This window comes from Alosa alosa, chromosome 9, assembly GCF_017589495.1.
Source record: "Alosa alosa isolate M-15738 ecotype Scorff River chromosome 9, AALO_Geno_1.1, whole genome shotgun sequence".
In the NCBI taxonomy this organism is placed as follows: Eukaryota; Metazoa; Chordata; class Actinopteri; order Clupeiformes; family Clupeidae; genus Alosa; species Alosa alosa.
In genome coordinates, this window is record NC_063197.1 from 15,810,685 (window position 1) to 15,830,006 (window position 19,322).

A 19,322-nucleotide genomic window follows, 5' to 3' on the forward strand; every position below is an offset into this window, starting at 1 on the left:
ACCAGTGGAAGAGTAGAGCTTTTCAGAGAGAACACCTTTGACTCTAACACACTGTGACCTGTGTGTCATAAAATCTAAAATCCAAGCAATAATGTTAAAATCAAGTTTGAATGTGTAGAGAGGTTTCTCAGCAAGTAGATGTGGCTGCATAGTATTAAAAGCAGAGGAAAAATCAATAAAAAGAAGTCTAGCATGGGATATGGGCTCTCAAGGTGGTGTTACAGACTGTTCAGCAACGTCAGAGTGGCATTCTCCACACCTCTACCAACTCTATATGCAAACTGCATGGGGTCTAAGGACCCCTGCACCTGAATCACCTGCTTCATCACCTTCTCAAACACCTTCATTACTAGAGAAGTGAGGGCTACATGTATAACATCATTCACTGAATTTGGGATTAGAGCCCATTGCAACAGGGACAACAATGGAGTGTTTCCAAATAACGGGAATCCTTTTTCTCTCCAGGCATTCCACAAAAATGCACTGGAAAATGCCCCCCAGTTGCTCCACACAGGTCTTAAGCACCTTTCCATAGATTTGATCTTTCTAAATGAGTCTGCCTGAGCAACCTAACCACAAACCCAGTATTAATATCAATATTGTTAGGGGATGACTTAGTATGTCTCAAATTATCAATCTGTTCAGTAAAACTATGCTAAAATTCATTTAAACTATCAGCAAGATCATTATCGGAGTTAAAACCAGCAAGTCTAACACCCGTGTTCACCTTTCCAAAACAGCCATTTTTCTCATACCATACCGCCACGCCCATTTTATAAACTGATTTTCTTCCGCTTTGTGTTCAAACGTCCGGATCGGCTAGTTGCATCTGTGGAAATACTGTGCATGCGATAGAGCATTGTACATAGTTCACTAGCTGATTTTGAAAAGTTGTGTAAAACTAAAGAAAACACAAGGAGGAACATACAGCTAAATAAGTTAATTAAGTACATTTCAAGGTATCACAAAAACTTTCAAATATTAGTGCATTGTGCAACACTACTGTAGGTGAAGCAATAATGTAGGAGGCACACTGATTGACACAGCCCCACTCTCAATTTACGTCCATAACAAAAATAACCTTGGCTCTAAAGGAGAACACAAGACATCACCTTTGCTTAGAAATAGCGATAGAAATACTGTATGTTTAGGACAATGACCCCCACAAGGTCTCATTCCGATAAATCCAACCCACTGCCTGATGTGAGGTGGACACCCCTGATCTAGGTGACTAGAAGGATGAAGCCTGTCATTGAGCAATGATCAGAACAGCAGCAGCACTTTCAGGAATGGGTCCAATCTTTCAGCAGTCATGTCTATTCGTATGGACACAATTGTTAATAGGTATTACGTATTAGAGGCAAAAGCAAATACAGTAGATATTTGTGAAATTGCACAGTAAATATTTGTGAAATGGCAGTGTCATTCTCAGTTTACAGAATTCCAATCTGGGTTTGCGCTGGCTGTTGTAGAAAGCGAAGGTGAAAGGATCCCAGACGACTCAGCAGGTCTTCCAGCTTATACTGTGGCATGAGAGCACAGATTCTAAAATACACAAACAAACAACAAAAAATATGTCACTGCAAACAGATTGTTGTCAAATGGTGTCAGTGAACTCAAACTTCAAACCTGATGAAATATAAAACAGTGTGTGATTACACAGTGAACCCATTCCTTACTGCATGACAAACAGTTCTTTATTTAGTTTGTCCTTACCCCATTCTGATGTGTGTGTGTGTGTGACTGAGTGTGAGTATGTGTGTGCGTGTGTGTGTGTGTGTGATTGTATGTGCACAAGTGCGTGTGTGCGTGTGTGTGAGTGAGTGTGATCTTACCTTATGTGCCAGCAGCTTCCTGTGGCTGAGTGGTCGTCACATACACACTCACTGAGCCCCACACACACACCCTCCTCCTCCAAGAGTCTTCCACAGTACAGGGGCCCAGCATTCCTCCCAATGGCCTGCACACACACACACACACGGTGAACACAGTGGAGGCCATGTGTGTGAACGTATGAATACATTATGGCAGTAATCACCTTTTACAGTGAATAGAGCTATTGTTTCTTTGCATTTGTGTTTTTTTGTGTGGTCAGGGAAGGTGTGAAATGTGTGTGTGTGTGTGTGTGTGTGTGTGTGTGTGTGTGCGTGTTTGTGTGGGTTTACCTATGGTAATGTGAGGTGTGTACCGGTATGTGTGTGTATGTGTGTGTTTGTGTGTGTGTGTGTGTGTGTATGTTTGTGTGTGTTTACCTGTGGTAATGTGAGGTGTGTGTGTGTGTGTGTGTGCATGTTTGTGTGTGTTTACCTGTAGTAATGTGAGGTGTGTGTGTGTGTGTGTGTGTGTGCATGTTTGTGTGTTTAGCTATGGCAATGTGAGGTGTGTACCTGTATGTGTGTTTGTGTGTGTGTGTGTGTGTATGTTTGTGTGTGTTTACCTGTGGTAATGTGAGGTGTGTGTGTGTGTGTGTGCATGTTTGTGTGTGTTTACCTGTAGTAATGTGAGGTGTGTGTGTGCGTGTGTGCATGTTTGTGTGTGTTTACCTGTAGTAATGTGAGAGGTGTGTGTGTGTGTGTGTGTGTGTGTGTGTGTGTGTGCATGTTTGTGTGTTTAGCTATGGCAATGTGAGGTGTGTGTGTGTGTGTGTGCATGTTTGTGTGTGTGTATGTTTGTGTGTGTTTACCTGTGGTAATGTGAGGTGTGTGTGTGTGTGTGCATGTTTGTGTGTGTTTACCTGTAGTAATGTGAGGTGTGTGTGTGTGTGTGTGTGTGTGTGTGTGTGTGTGTGTGTGCATGTTTGTGTGTTTAGCTATGGCAATGTGAGGTGTGTGTGTGTGTGTGTATGTATGTTTGTGTGTGTTTTTACCTGTGGTAATGTGAGGTGTATGTAGAGGTAGACTCCTCCCATCACAGGTGGGCAATGGACTCCTGGCAGCAAACTGAGAAAGGTCCGCCCCCTCTCGACATTTTGCCTTAGAGTATTCTTATAAGACAACAACTCCTACACACATGCACACACACACACACACACACACACACAGACACACCCACACACACTAGCTGAGCTGCTAAGTTGATAATTCATGATGGAAGTGCCTGTATGCATTGTTCCGTGCGTGTACCTGCATATATCTTCTATGAGACGGCTCGCCAGGACACGGTGGGTTAGCCATGACATCAAGCCCAATCTGACCAATCACAGGAGGGCTGATGTCCCCAGTGAGCAAGACTTCCACGAATGGCAGCACAGCGTCATCAAAGTTGACCAGCTCCATATACCCCGCTCTCATGCCACACCTGGGAGCCACAAGTCTCTGTCATATATCCACAATTTTTGACATTGTGGCCATTTCCTGATTGGGACAACTCAGTGAAAACAACACATGAAGTGAATTTTGAAAATGACAGAATATTCTGCCATTTAGTCGGGTTATTGTGGGCAGCCGTGGCCTACTGGTTAGCGCTTCGGATTTGTAACCGGAGGGTTGCCGGTTTGAACCCCGACCAGTAGGCACGGCTGAAGTGCCCTTGAGCAAGGCACCTAACTCCTCACTGCTCCCCAAGCGCCGCTGTTGTTGCAGGCAGCTCACTGCGCCGAGATTGGTGTGTGCTTCACCTCACTGTGTGTTCACTGTGTGCTGAGTGTGTTTCACTAATTCACGGATTGGGATAAATGCAGGGATCAAATGAGTATATTATACTTACTTATACATATACTATTTTTCTACGACCAAGCCGGTAGTTTGTAGGGGCACTCATTCAATCCAGTTGTCATCAACTTCAGAATGTGACACTTTTGCAGTTTTATGTGGCTCATCAGAATAGGTTTACTATGACATTTTTAATGAATAAATAGTCACATGGTTTTGTTTTCAAATGAAGTGGCTGCATTGTTGTGAATTAATGCATTGTTGTGAATTAATCTACTTTCAACCCCATGTCTGCCATGCCAGTAGTATACTTGAGAAAGACTCACTCTCCCAGGGTGCCGTTGGAGAGGGAGTTGAGAGACGCCATCTTCACTGAGCCTGAGTAGATGGGACCCATCTCAAAGAGCACTCTCTTATAGGACAGGAACTTACAGTCCTTTCCAAACACACAGTCCTGGTAAACCTGGAAAGAAACACACTCCGGTCAAGTCAGGGGTGTATTCCAAGTAGGTGGTTAAGTGACAGTAAGTTAATCCAGAGGAAGTGGTAAACCTCCAAATAGAATAGCCTTTTGGCTTTGTTTAGTTTGCCTATTGAAGCTCCTGGATATTATCAGGTTCACAACTTTCTCCTTAAGGTTGCCTTACCAATGTTTCCAACTAAACCACTTACTTGGAATCATGACATGGTCACACACAGAAAGGCGCTCTCTCTTTTTCTGTCATTCATTTACACATTATCATGTAAAAGTCATGTAAGAATGTTTTTTGACATGGTATGGCATTGTTAAACATGGACACACTCATCCCTACCTCATCCACCAGTAAAAGGAGGTTTTCCTCTGCTGCAAACCGTATGACATCCTGTATGGTGTTCCTGTCCTGTACGTGTCCTTCATGAAATCAAAGAAATCATGCATTGAAAATGAACTATCCTCTTTCTTTGTTCTTGCTTAGACTTTCTTAGGTAATGGTTGGTACATGATTTAATATTGAATCATTTTGATCTTTATTTGTGGTTGGACATCAACAGACATTGAAATCCTAAATTAAAATTAAAACTCTCACGGGGGACAAATTTAGAATCTGAATAAAAATGTCCAATTCGGGGGTTCTCCTGTATGTCAAGATTCAAGCAAAATGTTTGCATGTGAGCCTGTGAATGTATCTGTGTATGTGTGTGTGTGTTCAAACATATGTGGTGTGATGTGCAGGTGCCTGCACCTGTAGGATCTCCTGGGTTTGAGATGTAAATTGCTCTGGGGTTGCATCGCCCCCTGGAGTGCTGGATGACCCGCTGGAGCGCGTCCTTCTCCCAGGTCCAGCCCCTCTTCACCTGTAGCTTATAAGGGAGTGCCGCTAGTCCGGCGTCTTCCAAGAGCCGCGGCAGAGTGTGAGGGTGTGGTTCAGGGATCATGACCGCAGGCTGGGTTTGACCACTCCCCCACACAAGTAGCTTCAGGATGATCTTATTCGGGAAGGGGAAGCAAAATGTGTTCTCATCATGAAATAGTTATTCAAGGCTTTACTGTGTGTGTGTGTGTGTGTGTGTGTGTGTGTGTGTGTGTGTGTGTGTGTGTGGTGTGTGTGTGTATGTGTGTGTGTTTTGTGTGTGTGTGTGTGTGTGTGTATGTGTGTGTGTGTGTGTTTTGTGTGTGTGTGTGTGTGTGTGTGTGTGTGTGTGTGTGTGTGTGTGTGTGTGTGTGTGTGTGTGTGTGTGTTTGTGTGTGTGTGTGTGTGTGTGTGTGTGTGTGTGTGTGTGTGTGACAAATAATGTGTAATATGTGTGTGACAAATGAAAAATCCATGTTTTTATATTTAAGTGGGTTCAAGAAGTCCACATACTGTATGTGTTTGTGCATGTGTGTGTGTGTACCATTAATCCTCGACATGACCCAGTGGAGATGAAGATATTCTTTGGGTTAGAGGCCAGGCCCCCATCTCTCCTGGAGATGAAATTGGCCACGCTAACCTGCACACTCTTCAGCCCACACGATTCTGAGTATGCACCTAACACACACACACAGTCAAACCAAAGTCCAAAGTCATTCTGAAATGGTAGTTAAAATATGACTTATTATCCACCAAGACAGGCAGGTCTTTTTATTTACTGTCTGTTACATAAACCCTTTCCTGTGCCTAAGCACACACACACACACACACTTACCAACACTGCCTCCATCACAGTGTTCCAGCATCCTCTCTGCCCTCTGTCGCACATCCACTGGAAGTGTGTCATCAAGGAGGAGATCAGGATAAAGGCATGTGGCGAGGACCTAACACACACCCAATCAGACGCCGGGTTCAGAGTCAGGGAGAACTTTATTTCAAGTGTTCGAGTGTTAAACAATCAGAGAAGGCCCATGAGTGACAGGGGCGAGGAAAAACTCCCTAGAATTGGAGATACATGTAGGAAGAAACCTCGAGCAGATACACAACTCAAGGGCCTGACCCATCTGCCTAGGGTCAGTACAGAACAGTAAGGTCTTTTTACATGATAAATGAATAGGTTAGTTAGGTGTAGAGAAAAGAGGTGTATGTTACAAAGAGGTGGGATGGTTACATATCCAGTATGATAATGCATAAATCTTATTTAGTGTCAGAAAGTTCAAATAGTCCAGTGTAGGAAATGAATTATCCAAGGGGATTAGGAGTTGTCATAGGGCAAGTAGTGGGTCGTTAGGCTGCGCAGGCCAGGAATCCGGGCAGGGGGACAGCAATAGGTGATAATAGGGCAGTCATAGGGATGGGACTTCGGGTAAAATGAGGGCCAAACACAAGGATGGCTGATGACTGGTAATGGTAAGGGAGAAGAGAGAGAGAGATATATAGAGTGGGTTAGTATTACTATAAATCAAAATGATTAATATGAATAGGTATATCATTGGTACTATATAGTGTTATACCATAGTGAGAAAAGGCAGAGTGAGAGTTGAGAGAAAGAGAGGGAAGGGGAGAGAGGGGAGAGGAGGGGTTGTACGGCGTGACACATGAAAAGTCCATGACAGCACTATGCTATAGCAGCATAACTACGGCATGGTGAAGGGTCAATACCAGCGCAGGTATGGTCAGTGACCACCGTCGCACGCATGACTGGGGTGCCAGTCACACAAGGACACAGCAGGGTGGTCCATGAGGTGGTTGAAGTTCTACACTGCACCATACCTAACTATGGGAGGCACTAAAGAGGTACTGTATTTTTTAAGTCAAGACTAAAAATAGGGACGGTGTCTGCTAATCGAATAGAGGGAGGGAGATTATTCCAGAGGAGGGGTGCGCGGTAGCAAAAAAAGCCCTGTCACCTACTGAAGTTTTTGAGATTCTTGGGATTACAAGAAGTCCAGTATTCTGTGATCGTAGCAGTCTAGGTGGGTTGTATGGGACTAGGAGATCTTTGGGCAGCCGTGGCCTACTGGTTAGCGCTTTGGACTTGGACTCTATAACTGGAGGGTTGCCGGTTCAGAACCCCGACCAGTAGGAACGGCTGAAGTGCACTTGAGCAAGGCCACCTAACCCCTCACTGATCCCCGAGTGCCACTGTTGTAGCAGGCATGCTCACTGCGCCGGGATTAGTGTGTGCTTCACCTCACTGTGTGTTCACTGTGTGCTGAGTGTGTTTCACTGATTGGGATAAATGCAGAGACCAAATTTCCCTCACGGGATCAAAAGAGTAGGCCTATAGCAGGTTGCCATGGCGCCGCCGCGTTCGGACGCCTTTTTGGTTGCTCCGCCTAAACTTGTGCTTATATTTACTCTTTTACCTTTTATTAACCCCTAATTTTTTGCACTTTTCCACTGCACTGATTACGTATGATGGCGTTACACTCCGAAACATCGGAAATGAATTGCCTTTTTTGTTTCGGGATGTTTTAATTGACGATTCTACCTGGCCGACTGAGATTCTCCGAGATGCATCAGGGAACCATGGAGACGCATCTCGGCGCAGAAGGAAAAAACACCGAGGAAAACGAGCCGGGGCCCGTAACAGATTGCGGAATAGAGCTCATAGGCCTCTACTGCCTAGCATTCTCCTAGCCAATGTCCAGTCTCTTGTGAACAAGATGGATGAACTAAGAGCGAGGATACAGTTTCAAAGAGACATCAGGGACTGTAACATTCTATGCTTTACTGAGACATGGCTAACTGAACTTGTTCCGGACAGTGCCATCACTCCGGTGGAGTTTTTCTCTGCTGCTCGCTCTGACAGGACTGAGGAATCTGGAAAATCGAAAGGTGGCGGTGTTTGCATCATGACGAACAGCAACTGGTGTGATCCTAGAAATGTCACCGTTCTCTCAAAGTCCTGCTCGCCTCATCTAGAACATCTAGCGATCGTCTGTCGACCCTTCTACCTGCCCCGTGAGTTTACTTCGGTAATATTCAACGCTGTCTACATTCCTCCACAAGCCAACACAGATGCTGCGGTTTCAGAATTGCAAGAAGTGTTAAATAGACAACAACACACGCACCCTGAAGCTGCGCTTATTGTGGCCGGTGATTTCAATCAAGTACATCTGAACCGGTCCATGCCTGAATTTATTCAACACATTCACTTCCCTACACGTGGTGACAACACACTGGATCACTGCTACACACAGTTCAAGAACAGTTACAAAGCGAAGTCTCTACCAGCTTTCGGAAAATCAGATCATGCCGCTGTTTTCCTACTGCCTATGTACAAACAGAGAAGTCGGACGGACCCCCCAGTGACGAAGGAGGTCAAGCGCTGGACTGACCAATCGGAAGCCAGGCTACAGGACGCCCTTAGCAACGTTGACTGGGAGATGTTCAAGACGAACTCTGCTGACATCAATGAGTTTACGGAAGTATCATTGAGTTACATCAATATGCTAACTGATTCCATCATCCCAACTGTAAAGATCCGAAGCTTCCCTAACCAGAAACCATGGGTGGATAGAGAAGTGAGAACGGCATTAAAGACACGCACCATGACTTATAATGCTGGGCTTATTTCAGGGGATATGACGGATTACAAAGCAGCATCTTATAGTTTACGTAGTGCAATTAAAGATGCTAAGCGGCGCTATAGAGACAGAGTTGAAGCTGATTTCTTGGAGGGTGATCCAGCACGAGTGTGGAAAGGACTCCGAACCATCACTGGCTTTGAAAGAAAGTCCCCTCCTATGATGAATGTGAGTAAAGCCCTCCCTGATGAACTTAATGCTTTTTATGCTCGCTTTGACATGAAAAACACAGACTATATTGGACTAGCTGCAGCATGTGAAGCAAATGAGGATGCACCTTTCTGTGTCTCTGAGGTCGATGTGAGCAATGCCTTTAGGAGGGTAAATTGTAGTAAAGCTACTGGACCGGATGGAATTTCTAACAGGGTTTTGAAATCCTGCGCTGCTCAGTTAGCTCCTGTGTTCACTTATATCTTTAACACATCATTGGCTCAAGAGACAGTTCCTACTTGCCTCAAGCAGTCTGTTATTGTTCCAGTACCGAAAAACAAGTCCATCATGTCTGAATGACTACCGCCCAGTAGCCCTGACGTCTACAGTGATGAAGTGTTTTGAGAAGCTTGTGAAAAACATTATCTGCTCATCCCTCCCTGCCTCCTTCGACCCCCTCCAATTTGCTTACAGAGCCAACAGGTCTACAGAGGATGCCATCTCAAACCTCATGCACACCACCTTAACTCACCTGGGAGGAGGGAATGGGAATTATGTGAGGATGCTGTTCATTGACTTTAGTTCAGCATTCAACACGATAGTACCTCTCACCTTGGTCACAAAGATGAAGGCCTTAGGACTGAACACCACCCTGTGTCACTGGATATTTGACTTCCTCACCAACCGTTCACAAGTGGTTAGAGTGGGGGGTCTGACATCTGACTCATTAACCATCAGCACTGGTGCTCCCCAAGGCTGTGTTTTGAGTCCACTGCTGTACAACATCTACACACATGACTGCAAAGCCAACAGTAGTCATACCTCCATCATCAAGTTTGCAGATGACACAGTGATCTTGGGCCTGATTAGTAACAACAATGAACAGTTCTACTTGGATCAGGTTGATGAGGTGGCACAGTGGTGTCAATCTAACAGCTTGACACTGAATATCAATAAAACCAAGGAAATGGTAGTGGATTACAGAAGGCAGCAGCAGAACTACAGTTACACCCCACTAATGATCAGCGGGCAACCTGTAGAGAGAGTCACAAGTTTTAAATACCTTGGTGTCCACATTACTGAAGACTTAACATGGACTGTTAACACTCAATATGTTCTGAAGAAGTCCAGACAATCGACTCTACTTCCTTCGTCAGCTAAGGAAATTCAAAGTTTCTACATCCATCATGAAGGCCTTCTACACTTCAGCGGTTGAGAGTGTTCTAACTGGTAGCATCATCACCTGGTATGGGAACTCCACAGTTAGAGATTGTAGTACTCTGCAGAGAGTAGTGCGCTCAGCTGAACGTACTATAAGAACTCAACTCCCTGCTCTACAAGATATCTATTCCAGAAGAGTACTCCTAAGAGCCCAAAAGATTCTGAAGGACTCTTCTCATCCTCACATCCGCACACATTCACTCCTCAGCACTCTCAAACATTTCCCAACTCTGAACTCACACTATACTGACTTTGCACTCATTCACTCCTCAGCACTCATGACCCCCCACACACACACACACCCACACACACCTACAAGACTTTTAGCACTTTTACATCCCTCTCCCTATGCTACAGACCTTTTATTTATTTTCTTATTTCATCACACGTCAAAACACACACACACACACACACATATCTGACTTTCTCCAACTTTTGCACACTTTTATTTATTATTTTTGATTTCTCCTCCATCTACCCATGTCCTTGATTGCCTAGCCTTTCTGCCCCCCCCCCCCCACCCCACCCCCATCCCCAACACACACACTTACATCATCACTGTCATCACTTCACATACATACAGCACTCCTCTACATACTTGCTGCACACTGCCCCCCACACATACACAGCACATTGTCTTCAGGATCTTCTCCAACACACATCCTCTACATACTTACAGCACACTGCCCCCACCTACCCACACACACACACTACACACACACACACACACAGTCACTGCTCCACTCCCGCCCACACACACATCTTCACTGTCATCACTCACATACATTACATACAGTACTCTGCTTGCAATAGTAAGTCCCTGCCCCCCTACATACACAGCACATTATTTCATCAGGAAGCTTCTCCAACACACATCCCCAACATACTTACAGCACACTGCCCCCCCCCCAATACACAGCACATTGTCTCATGAGGAAGCTTCTCCAACACACATATTGCACACTGCCCTCTCCCCACATACACAGCACACTATCCCATCTCCCCTGTCATCCCCCCAACACACACACCAAGACCCCTGGCAGTTGGGTTAGCCCCTTGAGCCGTGGATCTGCCCAAGGTTTCTTCCTTGGTAAGGGAGTTTTTCCTTGCCCCTGTTGCTCTTGGGTGCTCCTTGTTGGTGCCCCCACCCAATCCCAATCCTCCCCCCCCTTTTTTATGCAGCCCTTGCCACTTAATCTACTAAACCCCTCTTCTACCCCCCCCATTAATGCACAAATAGGCTGACACCAGACATAATTTCAATGCATTTCTTACTTCCAGTAACTATATGCATGTGACAATAAACTTCCTTGTATCCTTGTATCCTTGTATTTATTCCACTGCTTGGTTGAATTTCCCATTGTCCTACGTCAGAGGTTCCCAAACTGTGAGGCGCGCCTCCCCTGGGGGGCGCCAAATAATTTGAGGGGAGGCGCGGAAGGTTGATTCAAAAAAGAAGGAAAAACGTTTATTTCATGTTAGAACTATCTATGTTTTTTTCCCCAATGATTATGTAATTGTCAACATTATAAAATCGAAATAAATCATAGAAGAGATATACTAAATCTTTGGGATAGTGGAAAGTATTATTGATCCCTATCCTGAGTGAGAATGTATTGTGCCAAACTTCATAACGTAATTTAGCAACAGTGCCGCCAGCCGAGCTAGCTGCAAGTTACCAGTGAACGGTAACTGAACGGTATACCAGTGAACGGTAACTTGCAGCTCGGAGCTTGAGCTCCAAGCGGATTTGTACGCAGCCTTACAACACTGCTCTTCGAGTCACGGTAAAATGTATTTTTTGGTACATAGCTAATTTAGATACACTTATGGTGTGGGTGCTTGCGTTTCTTTAGGAATCCGACAGCTTGCTTGTATAGAAATGAATAAGTGACACATACACGTAAGAGGTTGGACATAGGCTACATGACGGTAATATGTGACGTTCCGATAGCTCACAGATTTGTCACATTTTATCGCTGCACGAGCCTAATATGGGCAACAAAGCCAAACGTCGAAAATATGATGAAAACTCATTGCATTGCATAGCATAGTATAGCACCGATTTAAGTGGCTTAACTGAAGTGAATATCATTAATTTTCAAATAATTGTCGGGGGGGGCGGAGGTGTCACTGTTTTCAGAGGGGAGGCCCACATTGATGGAGTTTGGGAACCCATGTCCTCGTGAATTTAGAACGCCCATTAAGCATTATGTTATTTGCACACCTATGAAGTAGCCTAGATCCATTTTTTTGGCCGTATCACACTTGTATATTAATTCGAACAACTTCGTTGTGAAGTTTAAATGAACCGTCACGTTGCATCCGATCTGTAAAATGCAGACGTTCAGAACATAGTAACATTGTAGCATATATGACGGAGGTGGCTTTTAGCTAGATGGATGACAGCAGGCTAAGAAAAATAGCGATGTTTCAAAGCTAAAGTTCATCAGAATCTTGGGATACGCCCGCTTGACAACGGGAGAGACAGAACTAACGACTGGCCTTTGGCCGTAGCTAGCAACCAAAGATTCTTTGCTAGCAAAGATTCTTCTGCTAGAATCTTTGCTAGCAACTATCCATTTAGAACTAGTAACGGCAGTTTGTCCTGCAAGTTGAGAAATTAGTTGATATGTGTCGGAAGAAATTAGTTCTACAAACAAGACAGTTTTAGCGATTAAAACGTTTAAATTGAAACAGGACATGAACACAATGCAAGTGGAATAAGCGGGATAAGCACATCATGTAATCTGAAAACTGCTGCCCTGATTAAAAAACAATGCCGACTGATCTCAGCTGGTAGGCCCTATCTGTCTATAATGGAGTGGAATGGAAATGTCTAAGTGACCCCAAACTTTTGACCGGTAGCGTAGCCTATCACTAAACATACAGTAGACATTAATTTCATGTTCACATAAATGTTTTCGCTGCTTCTTCGCCGGCTCTGCCATACACACGTTTGCAACAATCTCTAGCATTTCGTTAGCCTTCCTGCTTCGGTCGGCGGATAGGATACACTGAACCAGAGCCCGTCTACGGAGAGCCTTGGCACTTCCTATTAAGCCTCATTGTATCGACATTGGTTGCAGTTCCATTAGAATACCACTGGGGGTGATCGCGGGCGTGTGCAGGTTGAATGGGGGTCTATGGAGCTAGACGGCTAAATGTATCTCTTTCACCTGCTTGTCGTAGAAGAATCGTAGATTTTATTGTAGTTTATGCAGGTGTAGTTTATGCAGGTGTCTTCACGTGACTTCAAAAAATATAACAATCAACAGTGTGTATTTTCTTTGCCTCTCCTAGCGAATGCAACATTCAAATTATCACTCAAAAAATTATATCCAGAGAAAAGTGGATATTGAGGGGTAAAGCTCCATAGACCTCCATGCATTCTGCACTCGCCTGCGAGCGCCCTCAAGTGGAATCTGAGGAGGAACTGCAACCAGTCCAGAAACCGGAAGTAACCAGACAGTGCCAATTCTCTTCCTATTAGACATTCTCTGACTGAACTTGCAAGCGGGATATTCTTCCTACAGGCAATAGGGGCGGGCGACATGGCCTGATCTAGATTAGGGCTGGGAGGGGCAATGCCCCTCCAAAATATTTCTTCTGCCCCACCTAATTGGTCAATTTTAATTGACAGCTATTGAATCTGCCAATCACAGTTTTCTAATTCGTCCCGTCTGAATTTCAAGGGTGCTGATTTGCTGGTTGGATAGTATAAATAAGCTACCGGATTTTCAAATAATTCAAATAATTTTCAAATAATTGTCGGGGGGGGCGGAGGTGTCACTGTTTTCAGAGGGGAGGCCCACATTGATGGAGTTTGGGAACCCATGTCCTACGTAATTTAGAACGCCCATTAAGCGTATGTTATTTGCACACCTATGAAGTAGCCTAGATCCATTTTTTTGGCCGTATCACACTTGTATATTAATTCGAACAACTTCGTTGTGAAGTTTAAATGAACCGTCACGTTGCATCCGATCTGTAAAATGCAGACGTTCAGAACATAGTAACATTGTAGCATATATGACGGAGGTGGCTTTTAGCTAGATGGATGACAGCAGGCTAAGAAAAATAGCGATGTTTCAAAGCTAAAGTTCATCAGAATCTTGGGATACGCCCGCTTGACAACGGGAGAGACAGAACTAACGACTGGCCTTTGGCCGTAGCTAGCAACCAAAGATTCTTTGCTAGCAAAGATTCTTCTGCTAGAATCTTTGCTAGCAACTATCCATTTAGAACTAGTAACGGCAGTTTGTCCTGCAAGTTGAGAAATTAGTTGATATGTGTCGGAAGAAATTAGTTCTACAAACAAGACAGTTTTAGCGATTAAAACGTTTAAATTGAAACAGGACATGAACACAATGCAAGTGGAATAAGCGGGATAAGCACATCATGTAATCTGAAAACTGCTGCCCTGATTAAAAACAATGCCGACTGATCTCAGCTGGTAGGCCCTATCTGTCTATAATGGAGTGGAATGGAAATGTCTAAGTGACCCCAAACTTTTGACCGGTAGCGTAGCCTATCACTAAACATACAGTAGACATTAATTTCATGTTCACATAAATGTTTTCGCTGCTTCTTCGCCGGCTCTGCCATACACACGTTTGCAACAATCTCTAGCATTTCGTTAGCCTTCCTGCTTCGGTCGGCGGATAGGATACACTGAACCAGAGCCCGTCTACGGAGAGCCTTGGCACTTCCTATTAAGCCTCATTGTATCGACATTGGTTGCAGTTCCATTAGAATACCACTGGGGGTGATCGCGGGCGTGTGCAGGTTGAATGGGGGTCTATGGAGCTAGACGGCTAAATGTATCTCTTTCACCTGCTTGTCGTAGAAGAATCGTAGATTTTATTGTAGTTTATGCAGGTGTAGTTTATGCAGGTGTCTTCACGTGACTTCAAAAAATATAACAATCAACAGTGTGTATTTTCTTTGCCTCTCCTAGCGAATGCAACATTCAAATTATCACTCAAAAAATTATATCCAGAGAAAAGTGGATATTGAGGGGTAAAGCTCCATAGACCTCCATGCATTCTGCACTCGCCTGCGAGCGCCCTCAAGTGGAATCTGAGGAGGAACTGCAACCAGTCCAGAAACCGGAAGTAACCAGACAGTGCCAATTCTCTTCCTATTAGACATTCTCTGACTGAACTTGCAAGCGGGATATTCTTCCTACAGGCAATAGGGGCGGGCGACATGGCCTGATCTAGATTAGGGCTGGGAGGGGCAATGCCCCTCCAAAATATTTCTTCTGCCCCACCTAATTGGTCAATTTTAATTGACAGCTATTGAATCTGCCAATCACAGTTTTCTAATTCGTCCCGTCTGAATTTCAAGGGTGCTGATTTGCTGGTTGGATAGTATAAATAAGCTACCGGAGCAGCAGAGACGCGTTCACCTACCATTCCACACTGAGTGCATCACTTGCAGTTTCATACTTCAGTAGAGAGGGCTCAGCTATATTTCCATAAAGGTTATTAAGGTTTTGCAACTACGTCATAATGTCATGTGACCGTTTGTTTACAGCTAGAGTGGTAGGCAAGAATGGTAGGCAAGGCACTGCAGAGAGTGGTAGGCAAGCCTACAACAGTCGGGTTGCATAGGCTACACATAGTTACAAATAGCTTCAAAATTGAAATTTTAATATCAAATATTGACCGGGATGCCGACCACTTGTGTAGGCCCTAACAGTTGGTTTTACAATAAGAAGCAAAAAGGCTTGACGAGCGACCGTTTAGCCTACCTATCCTCGTGGTTGTGGAGGATGATCGTTAGCAGCTGTGAAGTCTTTTATTCTCAAGATAGCCTAATGGTGTAGCCTACTGTCTACGAAGACGTAGGCTAAAATACTACTATCTACAGTCATCCAAAAATGAATTGCCAGAGATAGGCTATGAAGGGGAAAAGTGCAGCATTTTAAACATGGCAAGATTATTTTTACCGGAACAGTTTGTTCTAATTTGTCTCGTGAAATTCGTGCTTGTGGACATCAATCACCTATCTTCTGTCCTTCTATTTCAAGTTATCATGAGTGTCATTTGATTATATAATCACAACAAATACTAATAAATGAAAACAGAATAGGCTTATGTGCTATAGGCTAACGTTACAGGTCAGGCTAACTCCCGTATGTCAAAATAAACTGATTTGATCCTAATTGTTTAGCGATCACACACAACAACTTAACACAGCAACCTCAAACACCACTGTTGAACCTAGGCTACTGCTTCAGTCATGTAAGAAATAAGCAGTTTATGAATTATCTTTACCCGTTTAATCAAGTCCACATGACCAAAATAACAACATATTTAAAGGCTGAGCTAGCATAACAGCCTAATATAGGCGATGCTGCAATGGATAACTAATAAAAAGTTTCATACAATTAATGAACTTTATCACTCACATTCTGAGTTTTTCTGGGTGGTTATATATCCATGCAGATCGTCTTCGAATAAGCCATCGCTGTTATATGATATAATATGTTACAGGATTCATGACTAACGCCATTAATGTTACATGATGCTGACTGACTCTGGCTATAACAGTAGGCTACCGTTTTAACGTCTGCTGAGTCTACTGCCTACCAAGACCTGTCGCTGTTCAGTTGAAGTTAAATGATCAAATATTGTTTGATTTTGTGTCAGCTTTCAGAAGGAAGTCATGTTCCTTTCTGGTCAAATTTCACAGCTTCTAAGAAAGGCTATTGTCTTTGTGTAAACCGAGTTTTGAACAGAGAAAAAAAGATCAAATATTACATGCCAGTGCGTTTTGTTTTCAAATGTTTTCATGCATGTCAAGATAACAGGTGAGGGATGTTTAGGAGACTCGTAAATCCTCAAATTTAGGCTGCGCAAAGCACAGCACCTTTATTTGGCCATGGCTTGTATTCGAGTCAGCTATAATATAATCCTTTATTTCTTGCGTTTTATTGTGAGACATAGGCCTACTTTTCGTTTGGAGCGGCATGGGTAGGCTATCAAAAGCAGATGTTTAATTTGAGATTTAATTTACGTTTGGACTGTTGATTATATTGCTAAATATCGGGACTGATGACCACTGAAATCTGTGGGGTATTTAATGGCTTACTATTAAGTTTCATAGTGTCGGGAATTTTGATTGCCATCCACTTATAGCAAGATAAGGTATCCGTGCTTTCATTCATTCGTGTGCTGTGCTGCAAGGGAAACCTTATTCCGTATAGCCAAAGATGTCTAAGATAGCCTAAACGTAGTTATTTTTTAAATTATGCATGATTTACTTTTTTATAAAATTCATAGGCTGATGCCTGGCAGCAACAATTGTGTTTAAATGTAGGCTTCAGCCTCTCGCTCAGAAGGGTGCGGCATGCGACTAGCTTGAGAGCAATGAGAGCAACGTGTTGGAGACTCATGGTGTAAATGACTTTTCATTGGCAACAATACCAACCAACAATATAAAATATTAAGAAGAGCTCTTTTATGAGTTAAATTGAAACAAAATTATACTGGCTTTTATTTGTCCAAATCTGAGGTCCGGCTATAAATAGAATCCCTGCCATAATTTGACTACATGTGTGTTTCAGGCGTAGTGCAAGCACTAATCTCTGACTGAAAGTGCACAGGACTTGTGCATTTGAGAGCGCTCTCTCGCGGCTGTAGAGTAATGTTTCACGTAGGGTTCATGTCAGTTAATATAAATTAATATTTAAAAACATGTTCAATTATATATTTTTTCATATATAAGTCGCACCTGACTATAAGTCGCAGGACCAGCCAAACTATGAAAAAAAGTGCGACTTATAGTCCGGAAAATACGGTAATATAGATTCTTGTTGCTGGTTTAAATAAAGACCTTTTTTGTATTATTCTCGTTTGAATAAGGTTTGTTTTTAGCTAATGTGCATGTTAGCTTTCTAAGGTGATCTAGCCAGTTAGTTTGTTAACATTGGTCATTCCTTAACTGTGTTATAAGCAGGGTGAGAATTTTACGGTGGCCACGTCGTTGCCCCTTGCGTTGGCCGTTATGTCCTTTTGAAAATCGGAGGTTCACAGGCCACTGTGGCCTTGGTGCCCATTTCTTTCTATATTCTGCTTTGCATCCGACTAGCGATTTTTATTTAGCCTATGGCCTGATTAAGCTTAGCATTCACAACGCAAATTAATTTAGCCTATGTATTTTACGCAGTGGAGAATGTGACAGCGCACGGCAAGAAAGAAAGTGCGTCCAAATTCACCCATTCTTTGCTGAAATAGCCAAATTTCAGCCTCTCCCGGGCCTCAGAGGTCAAATTTGACTTCCCTCCCAATCTGAAAATAAACCTCATGGTATAACCTAACTATGGTAGAAGTTTCATGTTTCTTTCAAAAAGTGCAATTTTCTTGGTTACCCGCTGTACTACTGGAGAGACTGGCACTTGCAATTATGGACTTATGTAAGTTGCTTTGGATAAAAGCGTCAGCCAAATGAATAAGAATAGAAATAAGTAAGACATTAACCAAGCATCACAAACCACTGTGTACATACACACACTTACTGACCTGTCGCATAAAGGTTATGGGGGCCATTCCTGTCCGGTGGGCATCGGCAGAGCTGACATCCACCACCTCTTTATAAGGCTTCTTCACCCCCTATGATTTAGATCAGCACTTCATTCTTTATTACTGTGCTACAAATTGATCTGAAAGTTAGTTGCTGCATCTCGACATTGTTATTTCACAAAATGTTGCCAGGTATGTAGGCTACAGGTATAGTAACTGTTTTAGAAAAAAGCAATAAGCCACTGAAGTCTATCGGTTACAGTGATCTTAGAACAACTGTTCTAAAGTCATTGTAACCTACGACCTCTCTGGGCTTATTGCTTAAAGGAACACTAAGTAGACAGGAAAATATTTATTTTACACATTTTATACACTGAATCAAATTGATTAAAAATAGTGAGCTTTGATCTGTATTATGAATACAGTATACAATGTGTGGCTATTAAATAACAAGACTCATTGTTATGAATGCATAGAAATTACACAAGAATAACAACCTTCTTCATTACAATGGAATTACAACATTATTATTTTTCATCTAATAGCCACAGATCGTATATCCTATGCAGAATAAGATTGATCTACCATTGCAAACTGGGATCTTAGAAAGTGTATCTGACTTACCATTGCAAGTTGGTGTCTAATACGATCAGCATGTTTCTGTAGTTCTTCATCAAACAACCTTTTCACATCTGACAAGAGAGACATCCTAAATCTTTCTAGTAACACAGTACAATATCAAATTTTGGTTGGCATCTTAGTGGGCACTCTTTTAAGCTTTTCTCT

The 19,322-nt window shown here is 43.2% G+C and overlaps 1 protein-coding gene across 1 annotated transcript; it reads right to left on the reverse strand.

Moving 5' to 3' along the window:
* Positions 1 to 218: 218 nt before the first annotated feature.
* LOC125300295 (alanine aminotransferase 2) lies at positions 219 to 19,244 on the reverse strand. Its single transcript, XM_048252068.1, has 11 exons — positions 19,161 to 19,244; positions 18,537 to 18,626; positions 5,817 to 5,925; positions 5,526 to 5,659; positions 4,874 to 5,117; positions 4,463 to 4,542; positions 3,977 to 4,113; positions 3,123 to 3,297; positions 2,867 to 3,001; positions 1,906 to 1,960; positions 219 to 349 (listed from the first exon to the last, which is right to left on the reverse strand). Exons 1-11 carry the CDS (start codon positions 19,242 to 19,244, stop codon positions 219 to 221), a joined length of 1,374 nt encoding a protein of 457 aa, XP_048108025.1.
* Positions 19,245 to 19,322: the final 78 nt, after the last annotated feature.

What these genes read in the sequence shown, in the direction of transcription:
- LOC125300295 (XM_048252068.1), bottom strand. Translation starts at nt 19,244, where the DNA reads ATGTCTCTCTTGTCAGATGTGAAAAGGTTGTTTGATGAAGAACTACAG. An exon ending in GGTCATGTCGAGGATTAATG is followed by an intron (nt 5,118 to 5,525) that starts GTACACACACAC and finishes TTCCCGAATAAG; the next exon opens with ATCATCCTGAAGCTACTTGT. An exon ending in TCCTTTTACTGGTGGATGAG is followed by an intron (nt 4,114 to 4,462) that starts GTAGGGATGAGT and finishes GTTTCTTTCCAG; the next exon opens with GTTTACCAGGACTGTGTGTT.